Here is an 18,635-nt window from a genome sequence, read left to right on the forward strand (position 1 = left end):
CATCCTCTTCATCTTCAGATCGGCATCTTGTAAAGTCTCCCAGCAATAAGGTCCCCCCCCCCAACATACACACGACTGTCACCTACAGGATCTAGCGGCTAAACATGACAGTTGGGCTCACACTCCTCTACCCCCTGCCTGGGTGCTGCCTCCCTATAACAATGACAGACCCAGTGACCCCCCCCTGATATAAGAGCAGCATGTCTGTGGCCAGAAAATACCACTTATTATTATTATTATTATTATTAGTACTATTGTTGTTATTGTTATTAATATTATTATTATTGTTATTAGTACTATTGTTGTTATTGTTATTAATATTATTATTGTTGTTATGAATATTGTTATTACTGTTATTGTTTAGTATTATTTTTATGATTGGTATTATTATTATTATTTTTTTATTTATTATTATTACTGTTATTGTTATTATTATTTGTATTATTATTATTATTATTACTGTTATTATTTTATTATTATAATTGTTTTTATTGTTATTATTATTTGTATTATTGTTATTATTAGTAGTATTATTGTTATTGTTGTTGTTATTATTAGTATTATTATTATTATTGTTATTATTGTTATTGTTTTTATTAGTAGTATTATTATTATTGTTATTATTGTTATTATTCGTATTATTATTATAATTGTTATTATTAGTATTATTATTGTTGTTGTTATTATCATTGTTATTGTTTTATCATTATTATTATTATTATTATTATTATTATTTTTATTATTATCATCACCAGGCTGTGTGTGTGGGGCTAAATAAATGGATGACATGGAGTGGTTGCCATGGTTACAGCACTTGTGTACTTTTGCACCTGGGTGAAATAATGAAATAACAGATATTGCATCAGACATTGACTGCCCCCAGCTCTGTGCAAATGATTGGGGGGGGGGAGTGAGTAATTGCTCTGGAGGAGTGTCCACTCACTGAGTGTGTGTCTCATTCAGGCAGTGATGATCATTACGTATAAAGAGCCGGACAATCCTGAGTACAAGGAATTCCTGGCAAATCTGAATCGTTTCAGCGGGGAGCCCTTCCACTACAAGGAGGAGAGCACATTGGTGAGTGTCTGTGAAGCCCCGCCCCTGACTCCTCCCTCTTGTATTACCCCCATGAGTGGCCACTTCCCCTGGGGCTCCTGCACCTCATTCTTACAGTCAGGGGGGACATTGAAATCCCAACAGACCAGCGTGTATTTGCCCCAAGCAGAGTGAGAACCTGCAACCCTAAAGGGGTTGTTCCCCTTTAAATTAACTGTTAGTAGGATGTAGAGAGGGATATTCTGAGACAATTTGCAATTGGTTTTCATTTTTTATTATTTGTGGTTTTTTATTCAGCAGCTCTCCAGTTTATAATTTCAGCAGTGAGGTTGCTAGGGTCCAAATTCCCCTAGCAACCATGCATTGATTTGAATAAGAGACTGGAATACGAATAGGAGAGGCCTGAACAGAAAGATGAGGAATAAAAAGTAGCAATAACTTAATACTTAATATTTTGGATTGGGCCAAACCCCCAAATCCTTTGGGAAAGATTTGATCGAATACCAAATCGAATCCTAATATGCATATGCAAATTAGGGGTGGGAAGGGGAAAAATGTGTTGTGGCAAAAAGTCATGTGATTGCCCTCCCGCCCCTAATTTGCATATGCAAATTAATATTCAGATTCAGTCAAATCCTGCTGAAAAAGGCCGAATCCTGAACCGAATCCTGCTTAAAAAAGGCTGAATCCTGAATTCGGTACGTCCGTACAGGGCATTTGTTTTTTAAAAGGGATCAGTGACCCCCTATTTGAAAGCTGGAGAATAATTTAAAATAATTTAAAAAACTATTAAAAAAAAATAATGAAGACCCATTGAAAACTCGCTTATAATTAGCTATTCTATAGCATACTAGAAGTTAACCTGAAGGTGAACCGCCCCTTTAAGAGCCTCCTAAACAAGTGGAGGAAAGGAGATTTAAACAGCAGCAAAGGAATCGGCTCTCCTTAAGCTTCATTGTTTATTTTCTCAAGTGCCATTTTCAGCCTCAGCTGTGTGTGTTTGTCAGGACCCCCGCCCCCCACTTCTAGTCCCAATTGTATGTGACACAAGGGGGGGACAGGGGCACGTCAGCAGGAAAAGCTTCATTACCGGCCGCTGGCCGAGAGACAAAGGGAGAATGTAGGACAGGAGCCAGTTGGGCCAGTGTCAGTGCAAAGTGTGGGGGGGAAGGAAGGAAGTGCTTGTTGTGAGTGTGCGCTCACTGTGGGGAGTGTGTGTTTTATTCACAACAGGGGGTGCATCTGTGTCAGCGGGTGCTGCTGGGCCGTCTGTCTTATGTGAATACAGGTCTGTCCAGCCGGGGCCCACATGCAGGATGGGGCCCTCCAAGGAATTTTCCTGGCCTCTTGACTGATCAAGTCATATATACACATATAATACACCAGAGAGAGAAATGATATCCCTATAAACGGAGCTTGCTGATGTCATCAGTTATAATCGGAGCTTAGTGATGTCATTTCTGTCACATGACTCACTGTAACTTGTGGATTATAATAAATAAAGTACCCCCAGTTGCAAAGTATTAGAAGTAACCTCGGAGTTCCATGACCTGTATAAAAACATATATATGTTCATGGAAGTCCTGGGTAACGTATAATATAGTGAATAAAGTACCCCCTCTTGTAAAATATAAGGATATTATAAGTTACCGAGGAGTTTCATGACCATATAAAAGTACGAGGCCGAAGGCCGAGTTATACAGGTCATGGAACTCCGAGGTAACTTCTAATATCCTCATATTTTACAACTGGGGGTACTTTATTTATTATAATACACACGTTTTAGTGAGTCATGTTACAGAAATGACATCAGAACTCACCGTTTATAACTGATGACATCAGAACTCACCGTTTATAAGGATATAATTTACAGGATATTCATAGCTTTTGTGTATTATATCCTTATATTTTACAGTAGGGGGTACTTTATTCACTATATAGTGAGCTTGGGTGCCTTCTGCAGCTAAACACCCATGTGATAGTTACCTAATTTAACAACCTATGTTAATGACAAGAAAATACGACCAACTGCAACTTATGGCACAGAACCCCTTCCTTTACTGAGGGTTAAACCTCCTTTCCTCCAGCCTCCATCATTGTCCCCAAGTTACTTGCACTAGGGACAGTCATAGTTACTTGCAACCTGTACTTCTTCATGTTTCTCACTGTACATCCATTATAAATGTATTTTGCCCCCCTGTATGCAGATGAATGCCCTCGCAGCATCATTCCATGACTCAGTACTACTCTATGCTCACGCCGTCAATGAGACCCGAAATAACGGATACAGCATGAAGAACGCGTCCGCCGTCACCAGCCACATGCGAAATAAATCCTTCTATGGTGAGATCTGACCCAAAGTCCTAAATATGCTCATGTTTTCATTTACAGTAGGGGGTACATTATCCCTTATAATACATGAGTGATACTCAGAGTTCCCTGTATAACTCAGCCTGCAGCCTTGTGTCTTTATATGGTCACAGAACAATCCCTCAGTGACTTCTAATATCCTTATCATTTACAGTAGGGGGTACATTATCCCTTATAATACATGAGTGATACTCAGAGTTCCCTGTATAACTCAGCCTGCAGCCTTGTGCCTTTATATGGTCACAGAACAACCCCTCAGTGACTTCTAATATCCTTATCATTTACAGTAGGGGGTACATTATCCCTTATAATACATGAGTGATACTCAGAGTTCCCTGTATAACTCAGCCTGCAGCCTTGTGCCTTTATATGGTCACAGAACAACCCCTCAGTGACTTCTAATATCCTTATCATTTACAGTAGGGGGTACATTATCCCTTATAATACATGAGTGATACTCAGAGTTCCCTGTATAACTCAGCCTGCAGCCTTGTGCCTTTATATGGTCACAGAACAACCCCTCAGTGACTTCTAATATCCTTATCATTTACAGTAGGGGGTACATTATCCCTTATAATACATGAGTGATACTCAGAGTTCCCTGTATAACTCAGCCTGCAGCCTTGTGCCTTTATATGGTCACAGAACAACCCCTCAGTGACTTCTAATATCCTTATCATTTACAGTAGGGGGTACATTATCCCTTATAATACATGAGTGATACTCAGAGTTCCCTGTATAACTCAGCCTGCAGCCTTGTGCCTTTATATGGTCACAGAACAACCCCTCAGTGACATCTAATATCCTTATCATTTACAGTAGGGGGTACATTATCCCTTATAATACATGAGTGATACTCAGAGTTCCCTGTATAACTCAGCCTGCAGCCTTGTGCCTTTATATGGTCACAGAACAACCCCTCAGTGACTTCTAATATCCTTATCATTTACAGTAGGGGGTACATTATCCCTTATAATACATGAGTGATACTCAGTGTTCAGTCAGAGAGAAAACATTGCACCTGTATTTAATATGTGTCCCATAATCCTGTGCCCTGCTGCTGTCTCTATAAGATTGGGGTCACGCTCTCCCCAACTCCCACTCTAGAAGCAGCGCTAATGACTGGAGCCTCAGCCAGAGCAGTCTAGTAATTAGACAGGAGGAATGTTGTGGCCGGGAGGGATGTGTGGGTGGCTAGTATTAGCTGGGAGGCTTCAGGGGTTCCATACAGGAGTCTGATCTCAGCAGCAGTAGAGTTTATACCTTGTACCAACACTCACTAGTCTGTGCCCTGTGTATCTGCAGCCTAATAACTGAATGACATATATATATATATATACAGTAGGATGTGTGACCAGTTGTTGTGGTTTAACTTCCCCTTTATTTCTGTTTGTATGGCAGGGGCTTCTGGGTTTGTGAAGATCGATGACAGTGGTGACCGGGAGAATGACTTTTCCCTGTGGGACATGTATGAAGCCCACGGAACATTCCAGGTGAGGAAACGGGGGGTCCCAGCAGGGTCATGTCCCTCAGCAACTTCCCCTTTAATGTCACTGTCTCCCCCAGATTGTGTCTCATTACAATGGGACGCTGAGAAAGATCATTCCGGTGCCGGGGCAGGAGATCCAGTGGCCAGGAAACCGGATCCCAAGGGATTTCCCCCCCTGCGGATTTGATCACAGTAACCCCGAGTGCAAGAAATGTAGGTGGCTGCTTGGGGGGGTCATATAGATGTTGTATAGACTGCTGTGTATTCTTGGGGTTCATAAGGACCTTTGGGGGTAAACATGATCCTTGGGGGAAGATTATGTCAGTTCCTGGGAATGTGGGGTCTGCAGGGAATGAGAATGTGGGGTTGGTAGGAAATGGGAATGTGGGGTTGGTAGGAAATGGGAATGTGGGGTTGGTAGGAAATGGGAATGTGGGGTTGGTAGGAAATGGGAATGTGGGGTTGGTAGGGAATGGGTATTTGGGGTTGGCAGGGAATGTGGGGTTGGTAGGGAATGGGAATGTGGGGTTGGTAGGGAATGGGAATGTGGGGTTGGTAGGAAATGGGAATGTGGGGTTGGTAGGAAATGGGAATGTGGGGTTGGCAGGGAATGGGAATGTGGGGTTGGTAGGAAATGGGAATGTGGGGTTGGTAGGAAATGGGAATGTGGGGTTGGTAGGAAATGGGAATGTGGGGTTGGCAGGGAATGGGAATGTGGGGTTGGTAGGAAATGGGAATGTGGGGTTGGTAGGAAATGGGAATGTGGGGTTGGTAGGAAATGGGAATGTGGGGTTGGTAGGGAATGGGAATGTGGGGTTGGTAGGGAATGGGAATGTTGGGTTGGCAGGGAATGGGAATTTGGGGTTGGCAGGGAATGGGAATGTGGGGTTGGTAGGGAATGGGAATGTGGGGTTGGTAGGAAATGGGAATGTGGGGTTGGTAGGGAATGGGAATGTTGGGTTGGTAGGGAATGGGAATTTGGGGTTGGCAGGGAATGTGGGGTTGGTAGGGAATGGGAATGTGGGGTTGTCAGTGCCTGGGAATGTGGGGTTGTCAGGGAATGGGAATGTGGGGTTGTCAGTGCCTGGGAATGTGGGGTTGTCAGGGAATGGGAATGTGGGGTTGTCAGGGAATGGGAATGTGGGGTGATGTGTTACTGTGTGACCTCTCTGTGTCCTCTCCTTACAGCCAGTTTCACCATCCTGGAGATCATGTCTATAGTCATCTGCTTCATCCTCCTGATCATCACTATATCCTCCATCTTTATATACAGGTAACTTACCTCTCCCTCCCTATCCTCCATCTTTATATACAGGTAACTTACCTCTCCCTCCCTATACTCCATCTTTATATACAGGTAACTTACCTCTCCCTCTCTATCCTCCATCTTTATATACAGGTAACTCTCCTCTCCCTCCCTATCCTCCATCTTTATATACAGGTAACTTACCTCTCCCTCCCTATCCTCCATCTTTATATACAGGTAACTTACCTCTCCCTCCCTATACTCCATCTTTATATACAGGTAACTTACCTCTCCCTCCCTATCCTCCATCTTTATATACAGGTAACTCATCTCTCCCTCCCTATACTCCATCTTAATATACAGGTAACTTACCTCTCCCTCCCTATACTCCATCTTTATATACAGGTAACTTACCTCTCCCTCCCTATCCTCCATCTTTATATACAGGTAACTTACCTCTCCCTCCCTATCCTCCATCTTTATATACAGGTAACTTACCTCTCCCTCCCTATCCTCCATCTTTATATACAGGTAACTTACCTCTCCCTCCCTATCCTCCATCTTTATATACAGGTAACTTACCTCTCCCTCCCTATACTCCATCTTTATATACAGGTAACTTACCTCTCCCTCCCTATACTCCATCTTTATATACAGGTAACTCATCTCTCCCTCCCTATACTCCATCTTTATATACAGGTAACTTACCTCTCCCTCCCTATCCTCCATCTTTATATACAGGTAACTCATCTCTCCCTCCCTATACTCCATCTTAATATACAGGTAACTTACCTCTCCCTCCCTATACTCCATCTTTATATACAGGTAACTTACCTCTCCCTCCCTATCCTCCATCTTTATATACAGGTAACTTACCTCTCCCTCCCTATCCTCCATCTTTATATACAGGTAACTTACCTCTCCCTCCCTATCCTCCATCTTTATATACAGGTAACTTACCTCTCCCTCCCTATCCTCCATCTTTATATACAGGTAACTTACCTCTCCCTCCCTATACTCCATCTTTATATACAGGTAACTTACCTCTCCCTCCCTATACTCCATCTTTATATACAGGTAACTCATCTCTCCCTCCCTATCCTCCCTCTTTATATACAGGTAATCTCTATTGAATATACAGGCTCTAAGTCTCACCCCTACTCTTTATCTTTATACACAGAACAGTTGCCTTTCTCTATAAATAAATATTTGATGTGGTTGTTTTATTCTTATCTCCCTGTATAGACATGGGGGGGGGCAGTTGGCTGCTGTGCATCATGGGAGACCTCGTTAGGCCGACCTTTGTGACCTCGTTACCATGAGAGCTGCAGGCGGAGGCTCTAATTGGATGGAATCTCCGTTTAACTTCAGCTGTCAAACCAACTGGGGGGGAGCTGGGATTATGGTGGGAGTCTTCAGAGACCTGCCAGGCCAGATCCCAGTGTTTGCTGTGGGTTTAGCCGGGATGGAATGTGGAAATGAGCTGCGGGGAGTTGTATTCCCTGCTACACTGATACTGATATATTGGCCTTAAAGGGGAAATACAACTAAAAATGAATCACCTTTCATTTTCCTTAAATAAATTCACACTGAATCCAGATATTTGCAATTTGCCTTTTATTACGAATGATCGCAAGCGAAACATCTTGTTGGCTCCTCCCCCCGCAGGAAGCTCCGGCTGGAGAAGGAACTGGCAGCAGAGCTGTGGCGAATCCGCTGGGAGGACATCCATAGCAGCAACTTGGAGAAGAACTTGCGCAGGGCAGGCAGCAAACTTACCTTATCACTGGTAACAACCCCCCGACCCCTAGCAACATCTTCTCAATACATAGGGCTTCCCTTTTCCTTCGCCATCCATATTCATCTTGCTGTGGTTGTAGGAAGGAGAGTCCTCCTCAAACCCAATTCAACTTGCCTCCACCACCTACACTTCCAGAAGATCCCCACCAACCTGAGCTGAAAAACAGGACTTCCCAACTTGAACTCCTACCAGTGCCTCCTTGCACACCCCAAAAAAAATCTCAAAATGGGTGATTAGACCACTGGGACCTGCCAATGACTAAAGGTTGAAGGTTGGAACCCCCCATTGGCCAGTTTTGGAGTGTGGGTGTGCCCCTTATTGTCCTGTTTCCTCTTGTGAGCCATTCAGTAAATAGAATTAGCAAAGCACCAGCTGCCTGGCATTGCATCCTGGCATGTTCCCATGGCACCCGCTTTACCCATCCTGTTTCCTGACAAGCGCTAATGAAAAGGTCAGGCCAGACGCTTGATATTCCAGGGGGAGGGTGCTAAGGCAGGGAGGGTGTCCGTTTCTTCTCAGAGTGAGGAAAGATGAGCTGCTGGCTGCCTTAATTCTGGATGGAAAATACCCATCAAGCATTGCAAAACTACAACTGTCCCATATGTCCAACAGAGCAGGTTAGGTGACCAGCAAGGGACAATGTCTTCTACTCAGGTTACACTCCGCAGGTTCCTTCTCCAGAGACTTAATGGAAGGTCTTTGAGCAGTAATGCTGGGAGACCTTATCAGACCAGCTTCATCCCACCAGCCTTGCCCCTTCATTGAATCCGCACATCATCTCCAAGTCTTCATGTCTCCCTGGCTTCTTCGCCCCTTTACCAACACTTCATCATATTCTGCCTCTTTACGTTGGTCTTACTGACCTCCTCCACTGCAACATCCCTATCGTTTTACTCAAACTTACTAGCTCTGTCTGCTTGGTCTTTCTCGTCTCTTGATCTACAACATCTACTCGTCTTCAACCAACCTTTGACTCTAAACTCTTTCTTCTACTTCTGTCTCTGTTATTCCAATACATCTCCACTTCTTTTTTTCATTCTACCTTATTATAATGATCTTCTTCATCTCATCTATCATTATGTCTTCCTCATCTTGTTTAACTTCATAATCTTTATCTTTTCGTCAACACATTCATTCTTGATGTATCTGCCTCTTTATGTTCCTCATCTTGAACTCAACTCAATGGTTCCTTCATACTTCATCACACCCAGCCCAACGCAACTGCTGCCTCCAAACCTTGACTGCTGTACGTCCCTCCTTAAATTCTTAAACCGTCTAGATAGCCATGCTCCATGTAGAGCCATCAGGCCCCTTCCTGCATGGGGATATAAATATCTAGAGTACTATATAAATGTGTGTTTCTATCCACAGAGAGGCTCCAACTATGGCTCCCTGATCACCACAGAAGGTCAATTCCAAATCTATGCCAAGACTGCATATTACAAGGTAAGATCCTTTGATTCTTGTGTCCATCGTCATCCCCATGTCTTATGACCATTTATTGTGGATGGTAATTAGAATCCTCTTAGTGGAGACCAATTCTGTAGGACACCCCACCATCTCACTCTACCCATCCTCTCCCCACAGGGCAACATCATCGCAGTTAAGCACATAAACCGCAAGCGGATAGAGTTGACTCGCAATGTCCTGTTTGAGCTGAAACATGTAAGGAACAAGCTTCTTCTGATGACCACTAAATGATCTGGAACCCGTAATCTCTTCATCTCAAGTGACTAGAGCAGCAATGTAACCCTCCCTTCCTCTGCCCAGTGCTGACCATCTGGGACCTGTCTCATTGTAGACACTTCCTTGGCTCCCGACCCAGGGAAAAGCTGCTGACGATTCACAAAATCCTATAAACAACTTGGTTTTATGGTCTGGGCTCCCCTCCACTTAACCCCAGTGGGATGGTCAGTGCAGGCCCTCTCCTCACTCAACACGTGTTTAGACATGTCCCTATGCAGATTCCCTCATTCCTGAGAGTCCAGCTGAGTCCTGCTGTGTGGAGAGTCAGAAAGTTGGGATTTCCTGAGCTGTCTTTTGCTTCCACATCTTTCTGTCTTTCGATATTAGTTTTTAGGGGCCACTGGACTCTCAAGCAACTTGAGTAAAAGAAATTACTTTTGGGAGGGTGGTGGGATTTGAAGTCACACAACTACTACTACTACTGAGGAGAATCTTCTTGAGGTTCCTCTTTGTTCTTCTCTCTTTTGTTCTCAATCTCATTCTCTCTCTCATTCTCCCTTTCTCTCTCTCTCTCTCTCATTCCCTCTCGCTTTCTCTCTCTCATTCTTTCTCTCTCATTCCCTCTCTCTTTCTCTCTCTCATTCTCTCTCTCTCTTTCTCTCTCTCATTCTCTCTTATTCTCTCTTATTCTCTCTCTCTCTCTCATTCTCTCTCTTTCATTCTCTCTTTCTCTCTCCCTCATTCTCTCTCTCTCCCCCCCTTTGTTATTTGCTCTGGCCCAATATTAATCAGAACCGGCCCTGACATTTCACTAATGTTTGTAATGTCCAGACGCCCCGGAGGGAGAATCACTTCCACCCCCCCAACTCTCTCGCTCCCCCCCCCCATGGACAAGACAAAACCTTTGCAGCAGAACAATTGGGGGGGGGGGGTTAATTCCATGGGATACGAGTGGTGTGGGTCCCTCTCTCACCCCCCCCCCACGCATATGGGACTATACATCACTTACCTGCTCACTCAAACGTTTCCCCATTGGACGTGGAACCATTTAACCCTTGCATTTCTTCACCCATCCTTTCTCCATTGGCTATGGATCTATTTAACCCATGCCTCCCAGTCTCATCCTTTTCAACTAGACATGGAATTATATAACCCCGGTCTGGCCGCTATAATCCTTTCCCACTGGGTTTGGAACCAATTAACCCTTGCCTATCCTCTCGTATCCTTATTCCACTGGCTACAGAGCCAGTTAACCTTGTCCATCCTGTCTCATCCTATCCACTTTGCTTATGGAATCAGTTAACCCTTGCTAACCCTCTACACACTGGGTATGAACCTATTATTTTTTTTTTTTTTAAAACAAACGTTTTTATTAGTTTTTTATAGTAAACCAAGAAAGGGAGGGGGAGATAGAAGGAAGGGGTTAAGGTTTCCGCCAGGGGGTTCCATACATTTGTCATATGTTAAACATACAATTCCCAATATATCTTATGCATTTCAACCTATGAAACCATTTAACCCTTGTTTATCCTCTCCACACTGGGTTTGGAACCATTTAACCCTTGCTCACCCTTTCCACACTGGTATGGGACTGGGTATCCTCTTCCTGTCCTCCCTCATCCTATTCCAACTGGGTATGGAAACATTTAACTCTTTCCTTCTCTCTCCCATTCTTTCTTATGTGGTTAAGAAGAAGCCGTGTAACCCTTGCCTACCCACTCGCCTGCAGTATCCTGTGCTTTACCTACTGCATTATGTATCATTTCACCCTTCGTCTACCCTCCCCTGCCTCCCTTTTCCCCAGATCAGTAGATAAGAGTTTAACCTTCGCCTGACTGATCTGCTGATTTTCCCACTGGATGATTTATTACTAAGGCTTTGCTGGGCCTCTTGGGCTTGTTCCAATGCTTTAACCCTTGTTTGTCTTCCCTTCTAGATGAGAGATGTGCAGAACGAACACCTCACTCGCTTTGTCGGCTCCTGCATTGATCCCCCAAACATCTGCATCCTGACAGAGTATTGCCCCAGAGGCAGCTTGCAGGTACCCCAGGGTTGCAGAGAGTATTCTCATGTCATACACTGATGCCCCTCACTGATACCCCTGTCTGTTTCTGCAGGACATTCTGGAGAACGAGAGCATCACGCTGGATTGGATGTTCAGATACTCACTAATTAATGACATCATAAAGGTAACATGGGGGCGGGGCCATAGGGTAACAAATAAGACGCACGTTTTGACCATTTCACGTTAGCCATAATTTATTTATCTGTAGTAATAGAGTTTTAATTCCACCACTAGGGGGAGCACAGAGTGAGTAGTAAAAGCAGATAAAATGTTCCATTGCAATCCTTGCTAAACGGCATTGCTGCAAAGACTCCAGACATAAGACCCATGAGGCAGATTGTTTATAGGGGTGGCCGCCCAATCCACCTTTTGTCCCAATCTCTCCACAGGGGATGCTCTTCCTACACAACAGCGTCATTGTGTCGCACGGGAACCTCAAGTCGTCCAACTGTGTTGTGGACAGTCGCTTTGTGCTGAAGATCACAGATTATGGACTTGCCAGTTTCCGCTGCCCGCCCGATTCCGAGGACATCCACGCCTATTTTGCTAGTGAGACCCCCCTTAAAGGAGCTACAGGATTGGGGGCGGGAGTATTTAGAAAAATCCCTATAGTTTATTACTTGGACAAGGAGCTCACACTTGTGACTATATAGAATTATGAAGATACTAAATGTCATAACCTGTATTTACCCTTTAGCATTCAAGCAGTGGGGTGAAGGGGTACAGACGACTCGTTAACACGCTTGTATTTCCCCTGTTCCCTAGAGAAGCTGTGGACCTCCCCTGAGCTGCTAAGAATGGAAACTCCGCCTCCGCAGGGCACCCCAAAAGGAGACGTGTACAGCTTTGGAATCATCCTACAGGAGGTTGCCCTGCGCAATGGAGTTTTCTACGTGGACAATGCCGAATACAGTCCTAAAGGTGGGAAATAAAGGCCGTGCTCTTCTTACTGGTCATTGCTTTTCCCCTAATCCCTCTCTGTCCTCAGATCTCCCCTTGTATTGGCCTCCTGTCAGCTCTAATACTCATCTCCTGCCACCTCCTCTATAAATTCAGCCTCCCATCAGTTACACTTTAATATCTGCCTCCTGTCATCTCCTATAAATATATATATATATATAAATATGCCTCCTAACAGCTCCTCTCTTGTCCTTGTATTAAAGAACTCCCATCAGATCCCTCACTCCTATCAGCTTCACTCTTATAAAGACCTCACACCAGTTTCTCTATCATATCAGCTTGCTGTCTACACTTTTATATTAGACTCTATTATAGGGACCTCCTGACCTCCACTCGCCTGACTCTCATCTCCTTCTCCCCAGAGATCATAGAGCGAGTGAGGAGCAGAGAGAAGCCAATATTCCGACCCTCCACCAACCTGTACTGCCATATCCAGGAGCTGGGGCAGCTGATGCAGAGATGTTGGGCAGAGGATCAGTTCGAGAGGCCGGATTTCAACCAGATCAAAGTGCAACTGCGCAAGTTCAACAGGTGAGAGTGTTGGGTCCTGGCACGTGCCCCCAATTTGATTTGCCCCGTTATGCACTGACCTTGCCCTGGTCTCCTTCACTTTCCATAAATCACATGGAATAACCACATGGAATAACCACATGGAATAACCACATGGAATAACCACATGGAATAACCACATGGAATAACTTGCTCCCCCAGAGAGAGCAGCACTAACATCTTGGATAACCTGCTGTCCCGCATGGAGCAGTATGCCAATAACCTGGAGGAGCTGGTGGAGGACCGCACACAGGCCTACCTGGAGGAGAAGCGTAAGGCAGAGGCACTGCTCTATCAGATCCTGCCCCAGTGAGTGTGGAATCCACCCCTCAACCCCCTCTCATTGTGTTTAACTCCCCCAATATCACTTCATCATGTTGTTCTGACCATTCTTCCCTCACCCACTGCCCCTTACCCCCTGTCTACATCCTTCAGCCCCTCTCTATTCCACCAACCCCTCTATATCCTCCTAGCACCCCTCTAATCTTTCCTTAGTCCTACTAGTCACCTTCTAATCTCTTTTTAATCCTCCTATTCCCCCTCTTAATTTTCCCATCACCCCTCTAAAATCTTCCTAGCAACTGTCAAATCTCCCCTTAGTCCTTTTAGCCCCCTGCTAATCTCTTGTTAATCCTCCTAGCCCCAAATTAACTTCTCCTTAGTCCTACTAGCACCTCTCTAATCTTTCTTAATCCTCCTAGATTCCCTCTAAAATCCTCCCAGCACCCCTCTAATCTCTCATAATCCTTTAAGAACCCCTCTAAAATCCTCCTAGCACCCCTCTAATTTATCTTTAGTCCTACTAGCCCCCTTTTAATCTTACTTAATTTTTTTATCACCCCTCTAAATTACCCCTATCACCCCTCTAATCCCTTCGTAATCTATCAACTCCCCTCTACTCCTTCTTAATCCTCCTAGAACCCTTCTAAAATCCTCCTAGCACCCCACTAATCTCTCTTTAGTCCTAACAGCCTCCTTCTAATCTTTTAATTTTTTTATTGTCCATCTAAATGACCCCTATCACCCCTCTAATCTCTTCTTAATACTCCTATCCCATCTCTACTCTCTCTTAATCCTCCTAGAACCCCTCTAAAATCCTCCCAGCACCCCTCTAATCTCTCATAATCCTTTAAGAACCCCTCTAAAATCCTCCTAGCACCCCTCTAATTTATCTTTAGTCCTACTAGCCCCCTTTTAATCTTACTTAATTTTTTTATCACCCCTCTAAATTACCCCTATCACCCCTCTAATCCCTTCTTAATCTATCAACTCCCCTCTACTCCTTCTTAATCCTCCTAGAACCCTTCTAAAATCCTCCTAGCACCCCACTAATCTCTCTTTAGTCCTAACAGCCTCCTTCTAATCTTTCATAATTTTCTTATTGTCCATCTAAATGACCCCTATCACCCCTCTAATCTCTTCTTAATACTCCTATCCCATCTCTACTCTCTCTTAATCCTCCTAGAACCCCTCTAAAATCCTCCCAGCACCCCTCTAATCTCTCATAATTCTCCCAGCACCCCTCTAATCTCTCATAATCCTCCCAGCACCCCTCTAATCTCTCATAATCCTCCCAGCACCCCTCTAATCTCTCTTTAGCCCTGTAAGTCTGACTCTCCCACCTTTGTTGCCCCAGCTCGGTGGCTGAGCAGCTGAAGAGAGGGGAGACCGTACAGGCCGAAGCCTTTGACAGCGTCACCATTTACTTCAGTGATATTGTGGGGTTCACAGCACTATCAGCAGAGAGCACCCCAATGCAGGTACCCCAAGACTTTGCAGCTGAGTGAACCCCTGTGGCGATCTGAGCCCATAATAACACAGTTATGTTTCAGGTGGTGACGCTGCTGAATGACTTGTACACCTGCTTTGATGCCATTATAGACAATTTCGATGTGTACAAGGTAAGAAACGAGAACATTGTGCCCTGCCCTCACCCTGCCTCACACTCACACTCACACTCACCCTCACACTCCCTCTCGCTCCCAGGTGGAGACCATTGGTGACGCTTACATGGTAGTGTCCGGGCTGCCCGTACGGAATGGGAAACTCCACGCCCGAGAAATCGCCCGCATGTCCCTCGCCCTGCTGGATGCCGTTAAAAGCTTCAAAATCCGCCACCGGCCTGATCAGCAACTGCGACTTCGGATTGGGATCCACACAGGTGGGAAACAGTGGGCGGAGTCTCAATTCACAGGGTGCTAGGGAAGACAGGGGGAGAGCACCCCATTATCTCATTCTTCATGTCACCCCCTTCCCAGGTCCTGTTTGCGCCGGGGTCGTCGGACTGAAAATGCCTCGTTATTGTTTGTTTGGAGACACAGTCAACACAGCGTCACGCATGGAATCCAATGGGGAAGGTGAGGCCCGTGCGTGAACTACAACTCCCAGCGTCTGTAGCTGGAGAAGCACAAGCCCAGTATATAAACACATGATTCTCTTTATTACAGCCCTTAAGATTCATGTCTCTACGGCCACACACAGTGTCCTGGAGGAGTTGAACTGCTTCATTCTGGAGCTGAGGGGAGACGTGGAGATGAAGGTAATGACACCAATAGGACTCCCAATGTTCCACCATAGAGATATTTATATATAACACACTGATCTCACTATTCCCCATGGCTCTCCCTTCTCATTGGCTCTTGTTTCCCCAGGGCAAAGGCAAGGTGAGAACGTATTGGCTGCAGGGGGAGTGCGCCAGCATCACACATGGGTGACAAGGACTGGCTCTTCTATAGAGACCTGTGACAATGGGGGTCCCCAATCCCCTCAACTTACTTTATCTATGGGTTGTGGCCACTACATTCCTCCTCATCCCCAATGGAGAACATTATTGGGGTACTGGTGGGGGAATCTCTGGACCCATTTAAAGTGTTTAGTGTCTCAAGCTGATGCCAAATGGAACCATGTGACCCAGGACTCCACGTCGATTCGGATGCCACGAGAGGACCAATTGGGGGTGCTGGTTTGTATGATGGAGCTACCAGGACTGATTGTGAGACCCCCCCACTGTGCCGCCTGTAGAACGGGCATGAGAACTGGGCACAGTCAGGAGGGGATTCCCGTGTAGAGCCCACAAATGTGAAACACCTTGCCATAAAGATTTCTGAACTGGGTAGTGGTGGTGCCCGTAAATGCTCAGTGGGAAAGGGCAGATAAAATGTGGTTTTCTTATTGGTGTAGTTCAGCGCAGGCTGGCGAGGGCTGCTGGGTAATGTATTGCCCCCTGGTGGCCGCCATTATTTACACCATCTGTTGTGCCAACTCTCTGTTGCTTTGGTGGCAGTTTCCATGAGATGCCCCTGGCAGAACCATCTCTCGGCATGCTGGGAAAAACATGGCGGCGGAGTGTGAATGGTTTAGTCTCCTTGCTCATCTGGTTTAATAATCTCCCGGTCTGAATATACATCTAGCTGCCAGCTCACTAATCACAGTGCCCCTCTAGCTGCCAGTTCATTGCCCGTCTGTGCCCGCGCTTCTCCCAATCATTCTGTCAATAGGCGACTGCAGTAATTGGCCAATTTATTCCTGAGGAACATGTTCTGCTGCTGCGGAGAATAAAGAGCATTTAGATGAAAGCTTCCCCCTCTTTAATCCCCTCCTTCCTAAAGCTTTGCCCCTCACTCCTCCAGTCAGCAGGCTGTTGTTGAACTACAAATGCTCCCACCCTGCTCCCTGTCCTTATATCCCTCCTCTCCTGAGCCATGGGGGGCACCATTCCAGCTGAGATAGGGGCCTGAGAGAATGCAATGTCCTTAGTAAACAGGGGCCAGGGTTGTTATAATAGAAAAGAAATGCTGTGACATCACACAGCCCTTGCCTGAACAGCTTACACTCTAATGCAGCTAATAGGGAGGCAGAAGGGAGCACATAAGGAAGACTGGCGTCAGTAAATAGAAGCATGTGGGCATTTGTGAATTAAGAGCAATGATCCGTGCTGGAATGGGCCGAGATGTGAGCAGAATGCGGAATATGAAAGAGACAAGATAAAAATTCCACGGAAAGATAAAAGGAGTTGGGATCTTAAACGCCAGGTTTTTTTCCTGAGACTGGAGCGGATGAGGTGTAGGGAATGTCTGTCTCCAGCAGAACATCTGTTCCCCCATACGGTGACATTCCGCAGGCCTGGAGCAATCGCTACCCATGGGGAGACGGGTCAGGGGGGTCGTGGATTACGTGCAACCCCCATCAGTTCCTATGGAGCCAGGAGGCTTAGTCGGAAACTTAAAGGGGAACTGCACAACTAAGTATAGTAAAGGGGATGCATTTTGTTTGGAATTTTAGGGTTGCCATTCACATTCAAATTTGCAAGTGGACCCACATCTTTACCTTGTCTGTGCCTAAATATTGTACAATAATCTGCATTGTGGGCTTAATACATGATAAATTGTGTTCAATTCCGCACTTTGCCCTAGGGATGCTCCAGATTCAGATTGGGATCCAGACATATCTGCTAATAATTCACTGTTCTACCAGAAATCTGCAGCTCCTCATAGTAATGACAGTTATACAGAACTAATGAATGGATATTGGGAAGTTGTATCAGGAGTCAGAAGCAGCAGTGCAGAGAAAGGGACAGACACAATGACAGTTACACAGAACTATAAACCCAGTGAGAATGAGGAATGAATGGATATTGGGAAGTTGTATCAGGAGTCAGAAGCAGCAGTGCAGAGAAAGGGACAGACACAATGACAGTTACACTGAACTATAAACCCAGTGAGAATGAGAAATGAATGGATATTGGGAAGTTGTATCAGGAGTCAGAAGCAGCAGTGCAGAGAAGAGAAAGGGACAGACACAATGACAGTTACACAGAACTATAAACCCAGTGAGAATGAGGAATGAATGGATATTGGGAAGTTGTATCAGGAGTCAGAAGCAGCAGTGCAGAGAAGAGAAAGGGACAGACACAATGACAGTTACACAGAACTATAAACCCAGTGAGAATGAGGAATGAATGGATATTGGGAAGTTGTATCAGGAGTCAGAAGCAGCAGTGCAGAGAAGAGAAAGGGACAGACACAATGACAGTTACACAGAACTATAAACCCAGTGAGAATGAGAAATGAATGGATATTGGGAAGTTGTATCAGGAGTCAGAAGCAGCAGTGCAGAGAAGAGAAAGGGACAGACACAATGACAGTTACACAGAACTATAAACCCAGTGAGAATGAGGAATGAATGGATATTGGGAAGTTGTATCAGGAGTCAGAAGCAGCAGTGCAGAGAAGAGAAAGGGACAGACACAATGACAGTTACACAGAACTATAAACCCAGTGAGAATGAGAAATGAATGGATATTGGGAAGTTGTATCAGGAGTCAGAAGCAGCAGTGCAGAGAAGAGAAAGGGACAGACACAATGACAGTTACACAGAACTATAAACCCAGTGAGAATGAGGAATGAATGGATAT

The 18,635-nt window shown here is 45.1% G+C and overlaps 1 protein-coding gene across 1 annotated transcript in view; it reads left to right on the forward strand.

Annotated features, from left to right (window-relative positions):
• npr1.L (natriuretic peptide receptor 1 L homeolog) overlaps positions 1 to 17,616 on the forward strand; it is a 31,914-nt gene extending 14,298 nt beyond the window's left edge. The window contains 20 exon segments of the mRNA NM_001090234.1: positions 964 to 1,077; positions 3,264 to 3,399; positions 4,828 to 4,919; positions 4,993 to 5,128; positions 6,104 to 6,188; positions 7,830 to 7,950; positions 9,334 to 9,408; positions 9,550 to 9,627; positions 11,585 to 11,689; positions 11,766 to 11,837; positions 12,103 to 12,262; positions 12,479 to 12,634; positions 13,036 to 13,204; positions 13,385 to 13,531; positions 14,859 to 14,982; positions 15,055 to 15,123; positions 15,209 to 15,383; positions 15,481 to 15,579; positions 15,670 to 15,761; positions 15,874 to 17,616. Of these exon segments, the coding sequence (NP_001083703.1) occupies positions 964 to 1,077; positions 3,264 to 3,399; positions 4,828 to 4,919; positions 4,993 to 5,128; positions 6,104 to 6,188; positions 7,830 to 7,950; positions 9,334 to 9,408; positions 9,550 to 9,627; positions 11,585 to 11,689; positions 11,766 to 11,837; positions 12,103 to 12,262; positions 12,479 to 12,634; positions 13,036 to 13,204; positions 13,385 to 13,531; positions 14,859 to 14,982; positions 15,055 to 15,123; positions 15,209 to 15,383; positions 15,481 to 15,579; positions 15,670 to 15,761; positions 15,874 to 15,936 (2,268 nt within the window). The 3' untranslated portion in view covers positions 15,937 to 17,616.
• Positions 17,617 to 18,635: the final 1,019 nt, after the last annotated feature.

This window comes from Xenopus laevis, chromosome 8L (assembly GCF_017654675.1).
Source record: "Xenopus laevis strain J_2021 chromosome 8L, Xenopus_laevis_v10.1, whole genome shotgun sequence".
NCBI lineage: Eukaryota > Metazoa > Chordata > Amphibia > Anura > Pipidae > Xenopus > Xenopus laevis.